General features: G+C 34.9%; 4 protein-coding genes across 6 annotated transcripts; 3 read left to right on the forward strand and 1 right to left on the reverse strand.

Moving 5' to 3' along the window:
- The first annotated feature begins 129 nt into the window (after nucleotides 1-129).
- LOC135140945 (bifunctional 3'-5' exonuclease/ATP-dependent helicase WRN-like) lies at nucleotides 130-8,279 on the forward strand. Of its 2 annotated transcripts, none has more exons than XM_064071701.1 (11): nucleotides 130-288; nucleotides 336-611; nucleotides 662-1,005; nucleotides 1,053-1,249; nucleotides 1,299-1,572; nucleotides 1,625-1,801; nucleotides 1,864-2,111; nucleotides 2,483-2,675; nucleotides 2,727-2,977; nucleotides 3,026-3,382; nucleotides 7,742-8,279. In XM_064071701.1, the coding sequence occupies exons 1-11, from the start codon at nucleotides 214-216 to the stop codon at nucleotides 8,194-8,196; spliced, it is 2,847 nt and encodes a 948-aa protein (XP_063927771.1). In that variant the 5' UTR covers nucleotides 130-213; the 3' UTR covers nucleotides 8,197-8,279. The 2 variants fall into 2 exon arrangements, with proteins under 2 accessions (XP_063927771.1, XP_063927779.1); XM_064071709.1 differs by having other exon boundaries at nucleotides 2,730-2,977.
- LOC135141000 (magnesium transporter NIPA2) lies at nucleotides 8,242-9,799 on the forward strand. 2 transcript variants are annotated; one of them, XM_064071792.1, is made up of 4 exons: nucleotides 8,242-8,394; nucleotides 8,444-8,710; nucleotides 8,759-8,901; nucleotides 8,948-9,799. In XM_064071792.1, exons 2-4 carry the CDS (start codon nucleotides 8,488-8,490, stop codon nucleotides 9,617-9,619), a joined length of 1,038 nt encoding a protein of 345 aa, XP_063927862.1. In that variant the 5' UTR covers nucleotides 8,242-8,394; nucleotides 8,444-8,487; the 3' UTR covers nucleotides 9,620-9,799. The 2 variants fall into 2 exon arrangements, with proteins under 2 accessions (XP_063927862.1, XP_063927853.1); XM_064071783.1 differs by having other exon boundaries at nucleotides 8,243-8,364.
- LOC135141129 (calcium-binding protein E63-1) lies at nucleotides 9,673-18,950 on the reverse strand. Its single transcript, XM_064071994.1, has 5 exons — nucleotides 18,292-18,950; nucleotides 18,202-18,241; nucleotides 10,749-10,892; nucleotides 10,436-10,699; nucleotides 9,673-10,386 (listed from the first exon to the last, which is right to left on the reverse strand). The coding sequence occupies exons 1-5, from the start codon at nucleotides 18,316-18,318 to the stop codon at nucleotides 10,364-10,366; spliced, it is 498 nt and encodes a 165-aa protein (XP_063928064.1). The 5' UTR covers nucleotides 18,319-18,950; the 3' UTR covers nucleotides 9,673-10,363.
- LOC135141037 (CD63 antigen) lies at nucleotides 18,950-20,557 on the forward strand. Its single transcript, XM_064071864.1, has 5 exons — nucleotides 18,950-19,111; nucleotides 19,303-19,491; nucleotides 19,541-19,711; nucleotides 19,756-20,046; nucleotides 20,094-20,557. The coding sequence occupies exons 1-5, from the start codon at nucleotides 19,040-19,042 to the stop codon at nucleotides 20,262-20,264; spliced, it is 894 nt and encodes a 297-aa protein (XP_063927934.1). The 5' UTR covers nucleotides 18,950-19,039; the 3' UTR covers nucleotides 20,265-20,557.
- The last annotated feature ends 118 nt before the right edge of the window (nucleotides 20,558-20,675 follow it).

Consider the following 20,675-nt stretch of genomic DNA (forward strand, 5'->3'; position numbering starts at 1 on the left):
CAAAACACAGAATGTGTATCACCATCACATGTGTATTTAATTCGGGGTATTCAAAAGTCGTGGTTGGTATGCATGCTCCCATTGCTTCTTACGAGATTCTAGTGACATTGGGTTGTATATGTTTATATCAATGACTAACCATATTGACACCAAAACAAAATCAAAATACGTTGATTTGTTTTTTTTTCTGTTTTTGTTAATTTTTGTGTTAAAATGGATTTGAGTGACATCGATGATGACATTCTTGATCAATTTATGGATAGTTTTACTGAAGAATGTCAAAAAGAGGTAAATAATTAAGTGTCATGTTATCAAGATTTTACATAGATATTTAGGTTAAGCCAGAATTATCAAAACTAGAAATTAAGAAAGATCCAGGTCCTGAACACATACAAGTATTGTTGAACTATTTTGGCCACCAGAACTTCCGACCAATGCAATGGGAAATCATTTCCGCTATAATTTATAATCGGAGAGACGTCTGTGCTGTAATGAGCACTGGCTATGGTAAATCCTTGTGTTTTCAGTTCCCATCAACTTTCCTAAGTGGAATAACGTTAGTAATTTCGCCTTTGATCGCCTTAATGGAAGATCAAGTGTTGTCATTAGAAGTAAGTGACTGTGTGGTTTAAAATTTTATTGTTTATTCTGACCATCATAGGTATCAAATATCCCAGCCTGCCTCTTAGGGACAGCTCAAAAAAAGCAAAAGGCGGTAGTTGAAGACATTTTTAAAAATAAATACAGTTTGGTATACTTGACGCCGGAATTTTGCACAGGCGATTATGGCGCTGACTTATTAAAAAAAATGAGCACTGAGCTTTCAGTTGTGCTCATTGCTATTGATGAAGCGCACTGTATTAGTTCATGGGGGCACGATTTTCGCCACCAGTATCGACAGTTGGGGACTTTGAGGACGATTTTTGCAGAGGTACCAATTATAGCGGTCACCGCTACTGCCACTTCAAGAGTGCGCCAGGATATTATCACAAACTTAAAACTACGGTATTTCGCCATATTTACAATTTAACACACTAATCGCGCGGTTATAGAAATCCTTTGCATATTTGCACTGGATTTGATAGGCCTAACATTTATTTTGAAGTTAATATGAAAAGTTCAGGTGGCGTATTCAAGGATTTAAACAAGTTTATGAGTTATGAAGGCGCTACTTGGAAGTTTTCAGGATCAACCATTATCTATTGTATTACACGAAAAGAAACTGAAGAGTTAGCTACTATATTAAAGGGTAAGTATTGTGAATCAAATATTGAATCACAGAGGAGTTTTTTTCAAAGGTAGTGGTATTAAATGTCTCCCTTATCACGCCGGTTTATCAATAGACACAAGAGAGGAAACTCACAGGCTATTTGTAAAAGACAAAGTTGATGTAATTGTAGCCACAATTGCTTTTGGAATGGGAATTGATAAACCAGACATCCGAAACGTCATTCATTATGGTTGCTCTAAAAGCATAGAAAGTTATTACCAGGAAGTTGGGAGAGCTGGTCGCGACGGTCTTCCAGCACACTGTGCAACGTTTTATGCTAATGGTGATTTTCGTATTCTTAGGTATTAAGTGACTTAAGTGTCACCCACTTAGTAATAATAACGTGTGCAATAGGTGTCTGAATTCGACATCTAGCGGTAGTTTAGAGCAAAAGGAGGCTAGTTTGAAAAAAATAGAAGAGTACTTTATGACGCGAAAGTGCCGGCGGCGGTTTATTTTGGAACATTTTGAGGATAAGGTTGATCACTTGGACAAACCTAGGAAGACTTGCTGTGATATTTGCACAAAAATGTATGCGCTATAAATTTTTATAATTGTATATAGTGGATTTTTAAATCTTCAAACGGTTGTAGATTGTGTGACGCTAGGACTGATTGCGAAAAATACGAAGGGATAGACGAAAATGGCTGCTACGATTTTACTAAAGACGCTAAAACATTCCTGAAAGCTGTATCCGTCTTCAATAGCGCGAAATTTGGTTTAGGAATTTATATTTTATTTCTCAGGGGCTCGAATTCGTCAAAACTTCACGAACGTGAAAGAAAACATGAATTTTTTGGGAGCGGAAAAAACCGGTCAGAAGCTTGGTGGCAGGCCATTGGTAAGCCATGCATCACTAATTATATTTTTAGCCAGTTGTTGCCACATAATTCATTTAAAATACATGGCAACTTTTCCAATGTGACAATAGTGTTTTGTAAGTTTACAACATTTTCCACTACCAAAATTCGTAGATTTTTCAGTCTGGAGCTATTTATAGTCGCGTTTTTGACGCGAAGTACATACGTTATAATTTTAAACGTTTTGACACCAATTTTTATAGCTTGTCGCGTTCGTTTTTTGTAAATTATTTTTAAAGAAGCGGTTTCTTTAAAGTTGACGCGTTATTTATGCGTATAATTGCATTTATTTATGTTTCCTGTTTCTAAATAAAAATATGTGAGTCATTATTTCAAAATTTTCGTGTTTTAGCCAAGCTTCTCGTACAAGAAAAATATTTGCTCGAAAAAACCGAAAAAACGTCAATGGGGTTTACATATGTTGCAATTTCGTTGTCAGATAAAGGAAGGGGGATGATTTCTAGCGACGAAAAACTTGTAATACCTCCGACATCTACCATTGTTAAGTTATTGAAGCCAAAATCGAACCCTCAAAAGACGTCTAGGTACTAAAATTTAAACTATTTGTATGATTATTAGTTTAATAATAATGTTAGCAGCGTGTGGATATCCTCCACACAAAAACCCACCATTGCCCCTTCAACCAGCAAGAAACCAGTTCCCGAAACCACCGAAACCCAAGCCGAAATCGACAAACGCATGGCTTTATATCGCAAACTCCTCGAACAGAGAGGCGAAATCGCCTCCCAGCTCGACTGTATGCCGTACATGGTCGCCTCAAACGCGGCCTTAATGACCATGTCAAAGCTCAGACCCGCCACTCTTCCAGAATTGCGCAGCTTAAACCGTAATAAATCCACTTGTTTTTGATTTCGCTACATTGTTGCCGTTTCAGTTGACGGGTTTACGGAAGCCAAAATAAATAAATTTGGCGACATATTTTTGGAAGTCATCACTGGCACTTCAAGACAGGTGTCAAGCGGCAGGAAGCTCTCAATCAAAGAGATTCTCGGGCGGAATCCGTTGCCAGAAGTTTCAATGGGTCTGACGGCCCAAGTTTCTTGTACCATGATAGAGTCGGGTCTCACTGTGGGGGAAATTGCGGAGAAGAGGAGCGTGACGAAGGGGACTATAGTGTCACATTTGTTGCTGGGAATCAAATTTGGGTATCCCATTAAAATGGCGGAGTTGGGCGTCACGGAGGAAAACCGGGATGTGATTGTTAAGGTTTATAGGAAATTCTGCATGACCGGTAGGTTTTGCAATAAAAATAGACTGTTTGTTTGGTTTTTTGCTGTGGTGTAACCTACATTGCGGGATAAAGCGCAGTGTTGATGAATCTTTAATAATATAACGTGTACGCAAATCCGTAAATATTGAATTTCCACGAAACAAAGACGTCAAGGAATGCGTTGATGTCTAGTAAAAAATGCATCTTATTAATACTGATTATGAGCTTGACACCTATTTTGAAAATTCGAATTAAATTATTAGTATTTTTATTTTTTTTTAAATGTCAGTATTTTTTATTTTAATACATAGAGAATCTGTGTCGAACATGGGGGTCCACCGGAAAATTTACAAAGTGGGGCCCTGTGGTATTGTATACAGATGGTGTTTGGCTATTATTATTATTATTATTTTCAATTTGGCTTTTTGAAAAAAAAATGTTTTTGGAATTTTGATGAGGCTACCAAGAAAAACACAGCTAGTAAAAAAATTGTGGAAGAACTTCCCTCGCCCTTGAAATATGGTTCGATAAATTCCGCTTGTTTAAAAAATTATAAAATTAGATTCTGCGATTTTCGATTTGTGATAACTGTTAACTTTTATAAAGTGGCGTGATTAACATCTCCGCAACCCCTGCGTCTTTCAATATAAAATATATATTAAAAGCAGATAACTAACGGGAAAAAAATTTAGACATTCTCGATTTCTCAGTATATGCTTAACTTCGACTGTTTATGTTTATACTTCGACCGAGTACTAGCATAAACATTAGGAAAAGAAAACGAAATTTAGCTGATTTTGTGTCCTCAACGCAGAGGAAATGACATTGATTAATTCATACTCAGTTTTTTCCCAAAAACACTAATAAATTTGAAGAAATTCTGCACAAATGTAAGTTGACGGCCAAATTTTGATTAACGATTTACCATGTTTCAAATAATCTTAAAATATTTGCACGTTTGTAAAAAGTTAAATTGTAAAATATTGTTATACAATGTTGATTTTTTTTTTTATAAAAATCTGGATGCTAAGGATAAAAATTCAACACGGATTCATAATCACATATGCCGGAATGTTATTTGATAGAATTTAAAGAACATTTGTTCGGCAGAATTCTAAGATGACGTCATAATTTTTTAGGAAAGTCTTAAATGAACAAATTTTGATTAACGATTTATCATCTGTATCTTTCCTATAACCTTAAAACGTTTGCAATATTTCAGTACATTTACTTTTGCAATTTTAAAGTTAAGTTCTAAAATATAATTTTGAATTTTTTCCCAAAAATCTCGATGTCAAGGCTAAAAACTCAACACGGATTCTAAATTACATGTACATGGAGTATGTAGTTCTACAAAATTTAATAATCATTTCTTCTACAACATTATAAAATGACGTCACAATTTTTAGGAGGCCATAAACGAAAAAATTTTCATTAACGATTTGCCATGCTTCCGATAATCTTAAAAAACTTGTGAATTTTTAAAGCATTCGATTTTACAATTTCAAAGTTAAATTGTAAAATGTTACCCAATTTTGATTTTTTCTCCAAAAGTATGGATGTTTAGGGTGAAAACTCGATACGGATTCATGAATCACACATGTGGCAGTATGCAATCCTATAAAATTAAAGATATAGTACCAAAAAAGGGGCCCATTTACACATTTAGTAAGTAAAATGGTACGTTTCACTCCAAATTTTGTTTTTTAATTTAATATAAGGTGCTTTATCATTTTTTTAAATAGGTCAATTTTTTTATTTATTTTTTTAATCAGTCAGCGGTTTCTATATGGATCCGCTGGAATCATGGTCAAACTCCTTAGAAATCCACAACTTTTTAAAAAATAACCTTAAAAATGGGGTGAAATGTGAAAAAAATTCATTAAAAAAATTTCACCACAAAAACTGTCTTATAAAAAAGCAATAAAAAAAATTCCAACGTCAAAATTGGCCTGTTTACTTAAAAAATGACAAAGTACCTTAAACTAGATAAAGGAAAAAACAGGTAAAAAGAGGCAGCTTATATTTTGCCTTTTTTTTTTTCCTTAATATTCGTAGTCTTCTTTTCGCAACAAGAAACTTAAAACATGTTTAAAACAGGAAGTATAGATTTTGCAATTACGCTCCGCCCCTCAGTCCGATAACGAATTGAAAAGTCATCATGATTGACATCCAGGCAGATGGGTGGGGCTTATCTTTTTTTTTTACTAAATACATATAGTTTTCTTTGAGCAACACTATCACTGAAGAAGATGTTTCACATGGTAATTCTTGTAGAAAAATATGGATTTTGCAATTAAGCTCCGCCCCCCATGACTAACGACGAATGCAGAAAAATCGTCACAATTGAGATAGGGTGGGTGGGTGGGGCTTATGTTTTGAATTTTTTTGTCTTAATGTACATAGTCTTTCCTTCACAACAAGAAACTGAAAACATGTTTAAAATGGTAAATTTTATCTCACACACTTTTCTACAAATTCACCCTTTTAAACATGTTTTCAGTTTCTTGTCGTGAAAAGAAAACTACGTACATATATTAAGAAAAAAAAGGCAAAATACAAACCCCGCCCACCCGCGCTCATCTCAGTTGTGATAACGTTTTTATTCGTTGTCAACCGAAGGGCGGAGTTTATTGCAAAATGCTTATTTCTCTACAAGAAACTGCCACCCGAAACATGTCTTTATGTAACATGTTGCTGAAGGGAAACTATATATTATATAAAAAAATAAGCCCCACCCACCCGCCACAATCTCAATTGTGATGAATTTTTCATTCGTCGTCAGACAGAGGGGCGGAGCTTAATTGTAAGATCGATGTTTCCCGACAAAAAATTATCATTTTAAACGTTTTAAATATTGTCGTGAAAAGATTGTTACGTATATCCAGAAAAAAGGCAAAATTTAAGCTCCGCCTACTCACCGCCATCTCAACTGTATTCGTTGTGAATATTGAAATTATAAAAAATTGTTATAGTTTATATTGTAAATTTTCGAAAAATGGTGGCAATTTCCCAGGAAATGAAGATGAAAATAACTTCTGGAAATTAAAATGTATTAAAAAAAATCTTTAGTTAATTTTCAGAAGTGATCGAATACTGCTAAAAAAAAGGCATATTGAAAGAATAGCGATTTTGGAAAAGTACCTAAATTCCACAAAAAATTCTGGGATGTAGAGCTCGATAAGTTGACTCCAAAAACATGCAGTTTTGGTGGTTTTGGTTTAAAATTTAAAAAATATTCGCTATGACAGTCTTATTTTTTAAAATCCTATAAATTTTTTATGCGCTTGTTATATTTTTAGGAATATAAATATATACATTTTGCGTTTTTTTCTTAATGTGCATAGCCATCTTTTCACAACAAGAAATTTAGAACAGTTAAAATGGTACATTTTTGCAAGAAAATATGGATTTTGCAATTATGGGGCGGAGCCTATTTACAAAATCGATACTTTCTTATACAAATTTTCCATTTTAAACATGTTTTAAGTTTCATGTTCTAAAAAGAAACCTACACATATTAAAACAAAAAGGTAAAATGTAAGCCCGCCCACCCGCCCTGCCTCAAATGTGATGATTTTTGAGTATCGTCGAATTCTATGTATATTAAGAAAAAAAGGCAACATATAAACCCCGTCCACCCGCCCTATCTCAGTTGTGATGATTACATTTTGCCTTTTGTTCTTAATATGTTACAAATGCAATAAAATTAATGTAACATTCTGTATATGTGAAAAATGCAAATAATTTTATCAAAAAAAAAAGAAGTAGACTTTTGGGGCCCACTGGGAAATTTCCCGGTGTCCCGGTAGCACAATCCGACACTGTAGAAAATAAATACAAAATACAATTGTCTAATAATATAATAAACAATTAAAGATAAATGTACCAACGCGATTATGATTTTATGAGAAACGCTAACAAAATCGGAATATAAAGAATAAAAAAAAATCTCGTTTAAAATTTCAACAAACAGCGCAATTTAAGAATTTTAACAAGAATAAATATTTTTATCAAGTATTAAAACTACGTCACAGTCGCAACATCTAGAACAATTAAAGATAAGCCAATTGCATGTTTTCCTGGAAAATTCTTCCAAGGTGGAATAGAAGTGTTGACAAAATTTATTGTTCTGCTTGAAGAAAATGCACTTGGAGCTATATTCGGCTCAAAGTTAATGATGTCGCATCAAACAACTGTAAACATTTGAGAAAACAGTTTTAATATCTATTTATATACTTTGTGAATATTAATTTTTAAATTGTTGAATTTATTCCAGGAAAATTTATGTACGAAATGTCGCTTCTAATTTTATAAAAATGACACAGATTTGTGTCCTTAGTTCCATATCGTGAAACGATACATATTTTTGCTCTGCAGGTTTTACACCAGTGAAACTAACCCCCTTAAAAGAACAGTGCCCTCCCGAAATAACGTTTGATGACATAAGGACCGTGCTAGCGTATTTGCAAGTGCGCTGCCATCTTGAGAAACTTAACATTCCGTATCAAGAATTTGAAGATTTTCAGTACAATGAAGTAGATTCAGAGGGTTGTAGTGACAAGGATTGGGTTGTCAAGAGTGAAATCAAAGACTTCCCACAAACACAACCAGAAGTTACTGAATCGCCAGCCAAGAAGATTAAGACTGAGTTTGATGTTTCTGACTATGATGACATTCTTGGTTCTCCACCTAAAAGTCCAGCCCCAAATAAGTGTGACGAGGGGAATACCAAACCTACGTCCGAAGAACCAACTCAGACCACAATCGTCAATAGAAACGTCAAATCAAAAAAGAAAGTGCTGCCACCTTGGTTCACCATTAGAAAACATTAAATTTCATGTTCTCGTTTTTTATTGTTTACATTTTAAGTACCAAATGTTCTAAATAATGTTATAAACTATTTTTGACTAATTTATAGTTTGTGTTTTAATGTAAAAGCACACAAACGCATCCATATGGTATCAGTGTGTATAAACAAATGATTGTCACTGACGAACAAGGTAGGGATTGTTGATTCTGAGCTGCTTTAGGTATGAATCACCAATTCCAGATAATATTTATCACCTAAATTACTTCCAGAGAATGTAATCATCATCACCTGTTCATAACCTCAAAATAACGTAATGGAATCTTCAACCCGACGAGAATGGAACGAACAAGAACAGAACAAATTATCCTTTTTTGTCGGTTTAGGGCTAGCTTTACTGTCCACCCTTTTCATAGGGTCGAGTTTTATAATAAAGAAATTGGCTCTTTTGCGACTTAACCGCAAAGGGGCCATTCGAGCTGGAGCTGGCGGCTACGGTTATCTCAAAGACTGGATGTGGTGGCTAGGACTCATAACAAGTACGTAGATTCCCGTAAGTCTTTCTTGTGTTAACTGAGTGGTTTTAGTGGGTATTGGCGAGTTAGCAAATTTTGCGGCTTACACATTTGCACCTGCTTCGCTAGTAACACCTTTAGGAGCCCTAAGCGTGTTAGTGTCAGCAGTATTATCCTCAAAGTTTCTCAACGAAACGTTGAACTCGCTGGGAAAGGTAATTCGAGTTGTGGTAATTTCATTAACTAACTTTTGGTTTTAAGTTGGGGTGTTTGCTGTGCATTTTGGGTTCGATTGTGTTGATTATACATTCCCCCAAAGAACAGGAGGTTAAGTCTGTGGAGGAGCTACTGGACAAAGTACACCGGACGTATTTTCTCGATTATGTCGTTTTTGTGGCTTTGGTGACTGTGTTTATAGGTTTCTACATGGGACCTCGGTATGGGAATAGGCACGTGATGGTGTACATCACGTTGTGTTCGGCAGTCGGAAGTTTGTTGGTTATGGCGTGTAAAGGATTGGGGTTGGCGATAAGCGAGACGTTGTCCGAGTCTAATAATAACACGAGTTATTGGGCAGCTTGTATGTTTTTGATGACCGTGGTAATATGTATTTTTATTCAGATGAATTATTTGAACAAAGCTTTAGATTTATTCAACACTAGTGTTGTGACGCCGGTTTATTATGTGATGTTCACTAGTTTGGTGATCATCGCATCGGCGATTTTATTTAACGAGTGGGGGAATATGAGTTTTGAGGATATTCTGGGAAGTACGTGCGGTTTCCTAGTCGTGATTGTTGCCATATTTTTGTTGCAAAATTTTCGAGACAACAAATATTTGGATGTTGACGATTTAAAATGTAGGTATCAGAGGCAATCTCTGTTGAGGAATGGTTGTAAAAGCGACTACCAGTCCGGGGTTTTGTATGCGTAGGGAATCGTAAATTTTCTACCTCATTAGTGCTGTGAATGTTTTATTCGCCATAATTCGATGTTCAAAATGTAATTTATTAGTTCCTTATATTTACATAAACCTATTTTGTACATAATACGAGTAGTTACGTACGTGTAACCTTAGCGATATTTATTTGCTAGTAAAAGATGAAATAATTTACGACTAAGTTGATTACTGCCACCTACCGGAAAGTTACACACTCTCTGATAACTTTATTAGTGAGATTTGGAAAACTTTATTTGTGTCACACATTTGCATAATAGACGAATTCAGTTTAAACAGCTTATCGCTAATCAGGCAATAAGTTAGAGGAATTCACTTGTAGAGATAATCGCTGACGTCAGCGCTCGCTAATATTGGATTTCAAGAAATTCCGACTATTTTCGTTGGCCGTTGTTCCCAGAGGACGATGAAGAAGTCGTGGAAGCGAACGTGGGTGCTGACATTTTGAAAGAATGCGAATTCCTCGAACAAAACGGGAATTTATGACCCCACAATGTAACCGCTGCCAAATATTGTTTTCTTAATATGACAAGCTATACTGCAGCCGCTTTCTAGCCTTGCGTCCAAATTTAGAGTGCGGCAAATATAAATAGTCTCCAAGTATATTTTCGTATAATTAATAGCCGTAATATTTGCTGTCCTCTAACTTGAAATTCCTCATTTAATAAAATTTTCCAAACCCCCACTTCCAACGCCGCAAAGTCTATCTAGTCCGTCACCTCACGATAACAACCGCGCAAATTCTGCAAAAAAACAACTTGAAATCCGGATCCATCAATCTCGTTTGTTTACCTTCGTAATTAATTCTACCATCTTTATCTGTATCTGCTAAAGTGATAAACTCGGTCAGCTGCACCTCGGTGACGGGTTCGCCGATTTTCTCCATGGCGGTCCTGAGCTCGTCCCGGGTGATGTAGCCGTTGTTGTCGAGATCGAAGACCCTGAACGCCTCCATAAGCTCCTTGGAGTCGTCGTCCTCGCTTTTCGACTCGGGTCTTAAATCCTGGATGTGTTTGATCCACGTGAGAAACTCATTTTCGTCGATCACCTCGATGCCTGTCGGTTTTAATTTTATAGCACGGGAATTCGTCAAGGGTTGGCCTACCTGCGTGACTCGCACTCCGGATGAGGTCTTCGATCTTTTCGTCCTCGAGCTCGATGCCGAGATTTTTCAGCATGATTTTGAATTCGTCGGGGTTGATGCGGCCGTCTTGGTTCGAGTCGATGAGTTCGAAGGCCGTCCGTAAGTCTGTTGTGAGATTTGAGGGATTTAAGTTTTTTTTAGAGAGAAAAATGCGAAATTCGAGCGTAAATTTTGCAAAAAATAGAAAAATGCGACTAGAGTTGATCCTTGATATTGTTCAAGCACTTTGATTTAATATAGGGAAAGCGTCAAAGGTTCGAGGCGAATTTTAGTTTTTTGTAAAGTGTCGATAAAAATTGAAAATACGTAAAAACATCCCTGAACAAAACTGTTGAACTTAAAAAGTTACATTAAGTACTTTTTTATGGACACTGTTGTAAAAACGACAAAGAACAAATTTTATAATATTTTGTTTGAACAACAGCTCCAGGCTGAGCTACTTCAGTTCGTTTTTTGTTTTCAGGGCAAGTAAGCTTGCAATTTTAATTAATATTTGAAAACAAAATTTTGTCGAGAGATTTATAGAGGGTGCTGTAAAATAATTATTAATTACGATTACGCGTGAAGGGAGCGACGTATAAAAATAAGTTCTTTTTACTTCACTGTGTATATGAGACATGTTTTCTACAATCATCATTTTGTTGAATGCACGGAGATTCCGGAAGAATTTGGTGGATGTAAAAAATAAAATTTGAATCATGTTTAATATTGCTTGAATTTTCAAATTTTTAAAATTATTTTTATCGGTATTTGTGACTATGTTATTATATTTTGGAATGTATTTAAAAGTTCGTTAGTTTTTTATCGTATTGGCATTTTTCAGTTTTTTAATTTCTTGTTACTTGAACAAAACTTGTTCTGATATTTTTAGAAAACAATTGAAAATTTTCAAATCGATGAGTAACAAAGTTGTAAATAGCACTGAAACAATCACAAAAGATTTTGAGAATCGTTTAATTACTTAAGTACATATAGTAACTTAAGTGCATATATTACTTAAAATCATTTTTGTGTGTTATTAATTTTCGATTTTTTTTTTGAAAATTAAAGTCATTAATCCAGTTTTTTAAGACGTATTTTGTTTACAATTTTTTTGTACTCCTATGTGATATTATTTTCGTTGTTTTTTGAAAAGTTTATATTGCTTGGAGTTTATAAAAAGTTGTAAATGAAAATATTAAGAAAATTACGAATTAATTTTGTGTGAACTGAATTTAAGTGTAGTTGAAAATATATATACCGGGTGTCCTACTTTACCAACTCCACTTTAGTACCTCGGTTATTTTAAAAGACAGAAGCTTGGAATTTAGAATGGTTAAATAACATGAAGATTTCTATACAGTGTTATCGCACATTTAATTTTTTCGGAGACGGCATCAAATTTTTCTTTGCAAATAGAATAAGGTAGGTATGTTTTTTGAGGGACTTAAATGAAACATTTTTTAACAAATTTCAGTAGTATAGCATGTGATACTAACTAATTTGGTTTAACACTTAAAAAAAATACATTCATTGTTCGCCACTATCTTATATTTTTAATTTTTTTAACACTTGAGTGAAACATTGTCACTGAATAGTGAACAATGTACTATTTAAAACACTTAATGCAAACTGCGTGCTATTTGAAAATAGAAGTTGAAATCATTTCCTGAAAAAGCAGAGGCGTCCCAGTTAAAAATTCGCGGTCTTGTACCTTGAGAACGGATACGGATATTGAAATTCTGTAAACGCCATTATTTTTACCTTGAAGGGGAAACCTTATGATAGTAACCTGTATATATTTTTAAATTATAAGGAAATTTTTTGAAGGAATTTTGGTAGTCTTAAATTGCGATTACAGTGTCAACTACATTTTTACTTTAGAGTTTATTTAGATACTTTCATTGTCATTTTTCACGGATATACAAGTATACGACTCAGTATTATGTTTGAATCGTCTTTATACGAGTTTCGATCAGCAAAGAAAATTAATTTTCATTTATGTTGCTAAACAGTAATAGTATTTAGGACTACAAAGTTTATAAAATACTTATAAAAATGATAAAATTTGATTTAGAGAATTTTATTTTCATTTAATAGGAAAATAGGGAAAATGCGAATTTGGACCAAATATTATTCCCAGATTTCTAAAAACAATCCATTCTTGACAAGATATTCGAGTTAATAATGCAATTGAAACCTGGAATTTCAATTTATCAGAGACACAATATGACTCCATTCATAACAATATCGGATTAATAATTCGTAAAAAAATACTCGAAACAATTAGCCAAATTCAATAAACTAATTCAAGACCAAAAACCACAGAAAACAAATACCCTTAAAAGTAATAAAGCAAAAATTAATGTTACTTTCTATCCGAGATTTATTAATTTACAGCTTTGAAGATTTGGACGTTCACTTTGTAAAACGCACATGGTCACTCCATCTGTTCAGTAAACGGACTATAGACCTGATGATAAGTTCAAGAGATTGAAACTCTTGCAATTTGGTCATTTATAAGTCAGAGTTTTGAAGGAAAAAAATCTGAATTTCGAAACGAATTTAAATTTGATTTTTTTGCAAGTTTCAAGTTCCAAAAACGACAATTTTTCTTTGAAAAAACTACGATAAAAGCGATTTTTTTTGTAAATGATGGTTAAAATGCAAATCTGGAAACTTCTGAGTTATAAGACTAACTTCTCAGGATTTTTTAGCGAGTGGTAAAATATGTATTTTGTATTTGCTAAGATATGACTGATTTTGGAAAACGATATACCCTTTAAAAAAATATAGGGCGGGTGGGCGGGGCTTGTATTTGCCAAGACATGACTGATGTTGGAAAAAAGATATACCTTTTAAGAAACTAGAGGGCGGGTGGGCGGGGCTTGCACTTGCTTAGATAAGACTGATTTTGGCTAATGATACATACCCTTAAAGAAAAGACGGGGTGGGTGGGTGGGTTTTTTGTATTTGCTAAGATATCATTTGCCAAAATCAGTCCTAACTTGGCAAGTACTAGCCCCGTACACCGGCCCTTTATTTTCTTAGAGAGAAGATGTCAAAATCCAAATCGGTCATACCTTACGAAGTGCTAGCCCCTCCCACCCGCCCTCTATTTTCTTAGAGGGTATTGTGGGTATTATTGGTGATTTAAAAGCGACGGTACGGTTTTCAGTTTTTATTTTGTTCTTTACTGTTCGAGGGTGTCAGGGAGAAGAAGGAAGGGTGTTTAAAATGGTACACACGTAGGCTCGGTTTCGAAGAGGTGGAAGTAGGTAAAGAAAGGTTTAGAAAATTCTAGAAGCGAAAAGAGAAAGTATGTAGGAGCGTAGGGCAGGTAGACGAAAGACAGGAAGTATTTACATTTATACAATTACTATGAATGCCCTCAGGTAGAACACCTGATTTTGTGGGAACGGTTGTTCCTACAGTATATTATTTGCCAAAATCAGTATTATCTTAGCAAGTACTAGCCCCGCCCACCCGCCCTCTATTTTCTCAAAGAGTATATCATTTGCCAAAATCAGTCACATCTTAGGAAGTACTCACCCCGCCCACCCGCCGTCTGTTTTCTTAGAGTATATCATTTGCCGCCAAAATCAGTCTTATCTTAGCAACTACTAGCCCCACCCCCCCTACCCTTTATTTTCTTAGAGGGTATGCCATGTGCCAAAATTAGTCACATCTTAGGAACTATTAGCCCCGCCCACCCGCCCTCTGTTTTCTTAAAGAGTATATCAAATGCCAAAAAGGACCCAGGTGGGTTAGGTAGCATCGTGCTTGCCTGCTACACCTTGGGTCGTGGGTTCGATTCCCGCCCTGCTGTGGGTGTTGTGTATGTCCCCCGTTCCCCTGTAATTGGGCCTTCGGCCTGTAGGGTAACTTAATTTAATAAAAAAAAATTAAAATTAGTATTATTTTAGCAGGGCCTAGCCCCGTCCACCCACCCTCTATTTTCTCAAAGAGTATATCATTTGCCAAAATCAGTCTTATCTTAGCTAGTACAGTTTAGGCCAGAAAATCTCGGGCAGTATTTTTCTGTCATTAAAAAAAAAAAACACGATGTAGTCTGCTTTATTGTCATAATGATTGATACTTTTAAAAAATAAATTTTGACATACGTCATAGGAATTTTGACATCATCCACATTCCAGTCTACCAAAGTCATTTAATAGATAGTTCTCTATTAACTAACCTTGCCAGTCTACGTTAAAATGACAAACATGGCAAATTTGAGGTTATAAGTACGTAAAGCCTGTTTACAGCTTATGTCACTCGAATGACAGAACTGCCCAAGATTTTGTGGCCGAATCTATACTAGCCCCACCCCCTCCCTTTATTTTCTTAAAGGATCATTTGCCAAAATGAGTCGCATCTTGGGAAGTACTAGCTCTGCCTACCCTCTTATTTTCATAAAGAGTATATCATTTGCCAAAATCAGTATTATCTTAGCAAATACTCCCATCCACCCGTCTTCTATTTTCTTAAAGAGTATATCATTTGCCAAAATCAGTCTTATCTTAGCAAGTACTAGCCCCACCCTTCGCCCTTTATTTGCTTAGAGGGTATTTCATTTGTCCAAAACCAGTCGCATTTTAGGCAGTACTAAGGTTTAAAAATCTAGTAGGTGTTTTCGTAAACCACAAGTTTAGGATGATGTTATTTTCTAAAATTTAAATAGCGTTTACTATACATAACATTTAGGTGATGTATCAAATTGTTGGTGGAGATGATTAGACAAATTTTGGTTATCAATTTACCATCTATATGATATGCATAGAATACAAATAAAACTTGATAATAATCAGTACATTAGTTTCGGAGATTATCTGTCTAATAAAATCGACACAGACCAGAGACGACAGACAGACAGAAACGGGGACCTATTTTTTCACACTCTGGGAGTTATGAAAATCAACAAAACAAAAACTTATGCTCAAGAAGTAAAAACTCAAAAGAAAATTATTGTTTTATTCTGTTGGAAATATTTTGTTTAAAGTCAGTATTCAATTTATTTTCATTCAAACTGCATTTAAAAAGTCTATAATGTGCATTACATTTTCGAAATTTGAAAATAAAATAAAAAGAAACAACAAAAACCTATTGATTTGTATCGTGTTGAGTGCTTTATTTCATTCAACTTTTATTTTTGTATGTTTATAAATTTTATTTTTTCTATCAACTGAAAAGAAATAATTGTGTAAATGTTGCATGTCGTAATCGCAATTTGACGGTTTATCAAAATCCATAAAAAAATAAACGTTTAATGTACTGAATTAAGTTTTTCCTTTCAGACTAAAAACAATGGTGTTTGCAAAGTTTCAATATCTCTATTCTTTTTCAAGATACAAGCCCGCGGAATTTTAATTGGGACAGCCTATATGTATTTCATTTTACAAACTTTTTTGTTTTAATTAACTTTACTGGGCCACCCGGTACACATCAATGATTTTTAAAACGGAAACCAATTGGTTTTAGAAAGCTGTAAGGTGCTAACTTTGAAATAAATTCCTTGCTAGTTGAAAAAACAAAATTTACGTTTATTTTTATAAATATTCCAACCATTAAAGTCAGTTTAGTTGAGTATAAAATTCGTATAACCAGACATTCATGAGAAAACCAGAAAAAATATAATAGTAAGACTTGAGATGAAAGCCTGTTTTATCCGTTTCTTGGAGATTATTTAAACTCACTTTGAACAAACACTCGGCTCACAGAAAAACAAACTTTTATCTCTTGTTGTAAAATATCTATTTTAGCGCTGTTATGGGCATCCACTATTTACGTGCTTTTTTCGCAGCGGTACAAAGCCCCAGAGTAAAGCAATTTATTAAGAAGTTGTAAAATGTACTTCAAAAAAAAAAACATGAACGAACGACCGTCGTGAAAAGATACAATAAGGATTACCTTTTAAAAGATTTTTTATATCGTGAGCTCAAGCGTTTTTCACTCTTTAGTTGAACAAAACTAATTCATTACTCATAATTCATTAGTTAATTAGTTTAATTTTTTTGAATTTTTGCTTGCTTTCATGTAAAATAAAAAGAACAAAATCGTTTGATTTTTACAGATTTCTTTGATGAGACTGCACAAATAATTGCAAATACATCACCAGAATTCATTAATGTGGAAAAACATTTATTAGTGAAATTAGTATCTAAAGTGCAAGTTCCAAATTAATTCTATCACGTGTTAGAGCTTTTTTTTTATCTGCACTTATTAATGTTGACTTACGAAGGATTATTGTGTTTCCTTTTCGACTGAATCATTTGTAAGTATTGGTTTTCTGTTTTATATATTTTTTATATATTTTTTAAAACCTATGTATTTTGGAACTTTAGTGATATTACAGTATCCCGTTTAATTTTAAGCTTGCTTAGAATTTTGAAAGCACTTTTTTTTGAACAATGCAAAAAATGCCATAGTTTGGTTTAACGGACGGAATAAGTAAAATTTTATTTCGTTTCCAGTGTGCTAAAACTGCATAAGTAATATTTTTTTAAACTAACGAAGAGGTTTTATTTGTTGTTTATTTTGATTAGTTAATGATTTCAGCTTTCAAAAAAGTTAAAAATGTGGTAGCGGTTGCACAAAATAAGAATTAGAATTTTGAAAGCTTTATTTTACAGTTAAAAAATAAAATATTTAAGTGACACTGACGTAAACATGTTAAATGAAGATAATGGTGTCAGATTTGATTTGTAAATTACAGTGATTAATATTTGAAAGGTTTATATATCTCAAATTCTGCAGTGTTTACACAAAATTTTGAGGAGCTGTGATAAACAATTTTTGCGGTCATTATTTAACTGGTTCCATACGTTTGAGCGACTTTGTACCCAAAAAAATGAACGAAGATTATAAACTACAAACTCCTTTACCAGATTTTGGCACAAAATTTTATTTTTTTTTTTATTTTTTCAGCTTCACAGTTCTGACACTTCCAATGTAAGTATTTAGCTTCCTTAATTGAGGGTTCAAGTATCGATAGCCACTTGTTTGTATCTCAGTTTTACAGACAATTTGCTCTAGTAAACTGACGTTTGTCGAAGATCAACACCATATCTCAGTTCGGTATATTAAAACCTTAAATTAGTCCCGTATATCAGAGCTGTAAAGTTTGTACAAAGCCAGTTATTATGTTTTAAATACCGAAACGTCGTTTTATGAAAACAAACGAGGTGTAATAATGGAAATTATCTTGTTTGTGTGATTTAGGCGACGCTTTAATTGCTGGTAAATATTTGCGGTGGCATTTAAGGAAAAGTGCGTTCGAATCGTCGTCGATTCGTCTCGAAATAGGTTGTTGATTAAAATTAATAAAATTTGCTTCTAAGAATAGCGAGCATTAGTTGCAAGGTTGGCGTGCGTCCAAACACAGTGATGGACAGCAAATCGGTCTTACTCTGTAATTAACACTGTCAAAACGTACCTTGCAGTTCCTTCTCGTTGAACTCCTTCTTGATGGAGCTCTGCAAAAGAAAAGGTTTTGTGAGGGGGTCGACCAGTGCTTCGATCTCACCCTTCTGCGTTGGCTGGGTTTGGCCATTGTGGACAGTTTGCGATGTACCGATAGTCTTTATCTAATCACAGCATCGATTTGTAACAGCGACAATTTCGTCAATGTTTACTGAAATACTGAACAATGTCGGGAGCTGCCAACGGCGTGGAAGGCTTCTCACTTGGTGTAAGTCACGCTTGGATTTATAAACTTAGCAAGACCCGAAACAAACATCATCATCACCCTACACCGATCCGTGTGCTAACAGATAACGCTCTTCCTTGATACTGTGCTCACCTGCGAAAATTTACGTTACGCAACAAGTGGCGATATAAATACCACCATTTTTCTAAAGCCGAAACACTATTAGCACTCAGATAACAATATTTTTGAAAACATGTTTATCATATCTTTATGAGGGAAGATAGCCACGTCGAGTGCTCGATTTCGGACGGGTTCTAGAAACGGCAGCGTTGCATCACGTTCCGTAACGACTTAATTCACTCCTGCCCTTACTTAACTTAAGTATACGTGGTGCTAAACTTGCTGGATCGTCGATTGTATGCCACTACAGAGGCCCCGTTTATCATGCACTTCATCATTTTAAGCCGCCATTAATTTTGATCAAAGTACCTTTCAGAGTCTATATAGATATCACTGATCCCTTATCTTTTATCAGTTGATTGGTGTCAGCAAAGCTGAGCAGTACTCAATACTTTTGGACGTTTTTTTTCACAATTTCGTTCCAAAGTAGTCTAAAAGCGCCAAAATGACCGAAGAAATAGACGTGGGGATGAAGTGCATCAAGTACATGCTTTTCGTCGCAAACTTCATGTTTGTGGTAAGTACTTCCAAGTACTCTCGCATGTTGGAAATTTCCACAGTATGAAACATCTGGTGCTAGAAAAATGCACTTTTCTCATAAATTAGTCGCAGATTTATAGTCATATTCGCAATATTTCATAAATTTACTTTATCATCCTGTCATTATTAAATCTCTTATCTTTATGTTGTTTCCATTGTTGTATTTAGATGATCGGGTTCCTATTGATATCGATCGGATCGACAATCAAAGCGATATATGGGGACTTTGAATTATTTGTGGCCTCTCACTACTTCAGCCCGTCGATACTTGCTATCACCATAGGAGTGGTAATCTTCTTCGTTGCTCTTTTCGGATGTGTAGGAGCCATCAAAGAGAGCACATGTCTCATCAACTTGGTAAAAACAAACAAACACTTAGAAATCTTCTTAAACCCCTTCCTTCTAGTTCGGTTTCTTTCTCACCGCCCTCTTGGTGATGGAAATAGCAGCAGCTATTGCCGCCTACGCCATGCGTAACAACATCGAAGAAACCATTCAAACGAAAATGGAAGAGTCGTTGCCTGATTACAGCCACAATCATTACTACCAGGACATGTGGGATGTCACTCAAAGCAGCGTAAGTTTATAAATCCGTTTCAATCCATTGTTAACTCAAAGTAGTTGCGTTGCTGCGGAATTCACGGATCGCAAGACTGGATGTCAAACATTGCAACTACCATTCCTACTACTCCTTCCATTGCCGCTGATACAACACTTTCTCATACTACAACTGACAATCCACTTGAGCCTTTCCTTGGTCCAAACTCGTGCTGCCACCCCCGTGACGTCAACAATGGTTTCTGTACTAAGAAATACGTCTACAAGGATGGTTGTTTGGATGCCTTGACTTACGTTGTGTCCGAAAGCGCTCTTCTTCTGGGCTGCGGTGCTCTGGCTGTTGCATTTATTCAAGTACGTTGTTGGTAGATTGCGTACTTTTGTACAACTGTTAGTTTTAGTTACTGGGGATTATTTTCGCTTGGATGCTAGCTAAAGCGGTTAGACGCTTGAAGACTCAGGAGTTGTTGGAAAGGGATCAGGATCGTCAAAGGACTTACGAACAGTTGTCCAGAGATAAAGAGGAGAACCAAACTCCTGTTTTGTACACGCCTACGTTTTCTGAAGCCTAAGGGTGCTGATGGAGAGGAAATGTATTGAGTTACTGTTTTACGTTGTACATATATATATAATTTTAATGTACTTTAGCGACATATTCTGAGATGTTTTATAAGTAACGATACGTTGGGAAAAATAAATATTTAGCGAGTAAGTGTCGACCTGGAAGTTGGACAGGTTCGTGGTATATAGAGTCTACTTTAGGATAAATATTTTAACCATACATTAACACATTGTACTTCGTTTTGGATTGATTTCAAAAAGACTGAAAGTCGGCTTCATTTCAATATATTTTTCTTAATTTTTATTTAGTTTTTAAGTGTGAACAATGAACCTCACAGTTAAATGACGTCAAAATGTCATTAAACGAATCCTGGGATGTTTTCAGGTGGTAACAATTTGTCATTTTTTATAATGTGAGACGA

The sequence above is a fragment of the Zophobas morio genome, unplaced genomic scaffold (assembly GCF_036711695.1).
Source record: "Zophobas morio isolate AGI-343-1 ecotype UQ-CSIRO unplaced genomic scaffold, CSIRO_AGI_Zmor_V1 ptg000004l, whole genome shotgun sequence".
NCBI lineage: Eukaryota > Metazoa > Arthropoda > Insecta > Coleoptera > Tenebrionidae > Zophobas > Zophobas morio.

Bases quoted from the DNA above. Each gene is read 5' to 3' on its own strand.
- LOC135140945 (XM_064071701.1), top strand. From the start codon at position 214: ATGGATTTGAGTGACATCGATGATGACATTCTTGATCAATTTATGGAT. The intron at 1,802-1,863 runs GTATGCGCTATA...AAACGGTTGTAG, and splicing joins TGTGATATTTGCACAAAAAT to ATTGTGTGACGCTAGGACTG. The intron at 3,383-7,741 runs GTAGGTTTTGCA...TTTGCTCTGCAG, and splicing joins TAGGAAATTCTGCATGACCG to GTTTTACACCAGTGAAACTA.
- LOC135141000 (XM_064071792.1), top strand. From the start codon at position 8,488: ATGGAATCTTCAACCCGACGAGAATGGAACGAACAAGAACAGAACAAA. The intron at 8,711-8,758 runs GTACGTAGATTC...GAGTGGTTTTAG, and splicing joins GTGGCTAGGACTCATAACAA to TGGGTATTGGCGAGTTAGCA. The intron at 8,902-8,947 runs GTAATTCGAGTT...TTTGGTTTTAAG, and splicing joins CGTTGAACTCGCTGGGAAAG to TTGGGGTGTTTGCTGTGCAT.
- LOC135141129 (XM_064071994.1), bottom strand. From the start codon at position 18,318: ATGGCCAAACCCAGCCAACGCAGAAGG. The intron at 18,242-18,291 runs GTGAGATCGAAG...TTTCTTTTGCAG, and splicing joins AACCCAGCCAACGCAGAAGG to AGCTCCATCAAGAAGGAGTT. The intron at 10,893-18,201 runs GTACGTTTTGAC...ATCTCACAACAG, and splicing joins CAACGAGAAGGAACTGCAAG to ACTTACGGACGGCCTTCGAA.
- LOC135141037 (XM_064071864.1), top strand. From the start codon at position 19,040: ATGACCGAAGAAATAGACGTGGGGATGAAGTGCATCAAGTACATGCTT. The intron at 19,112-19,302 runs GTAAGTACTTCC...TGTTGTATTTAG, and splicing joins TCGCAAACTTCATGTTTGTG to ATGATCGGGTTCCTATTGAT. The intron at 20,047-20,093 runs GTACGTTGTTGG...TGTTAGTTTTAG, and splicing joins TGGCTGTTGCATTTATTCAA to TTACTGGGGATTATTTTCGC.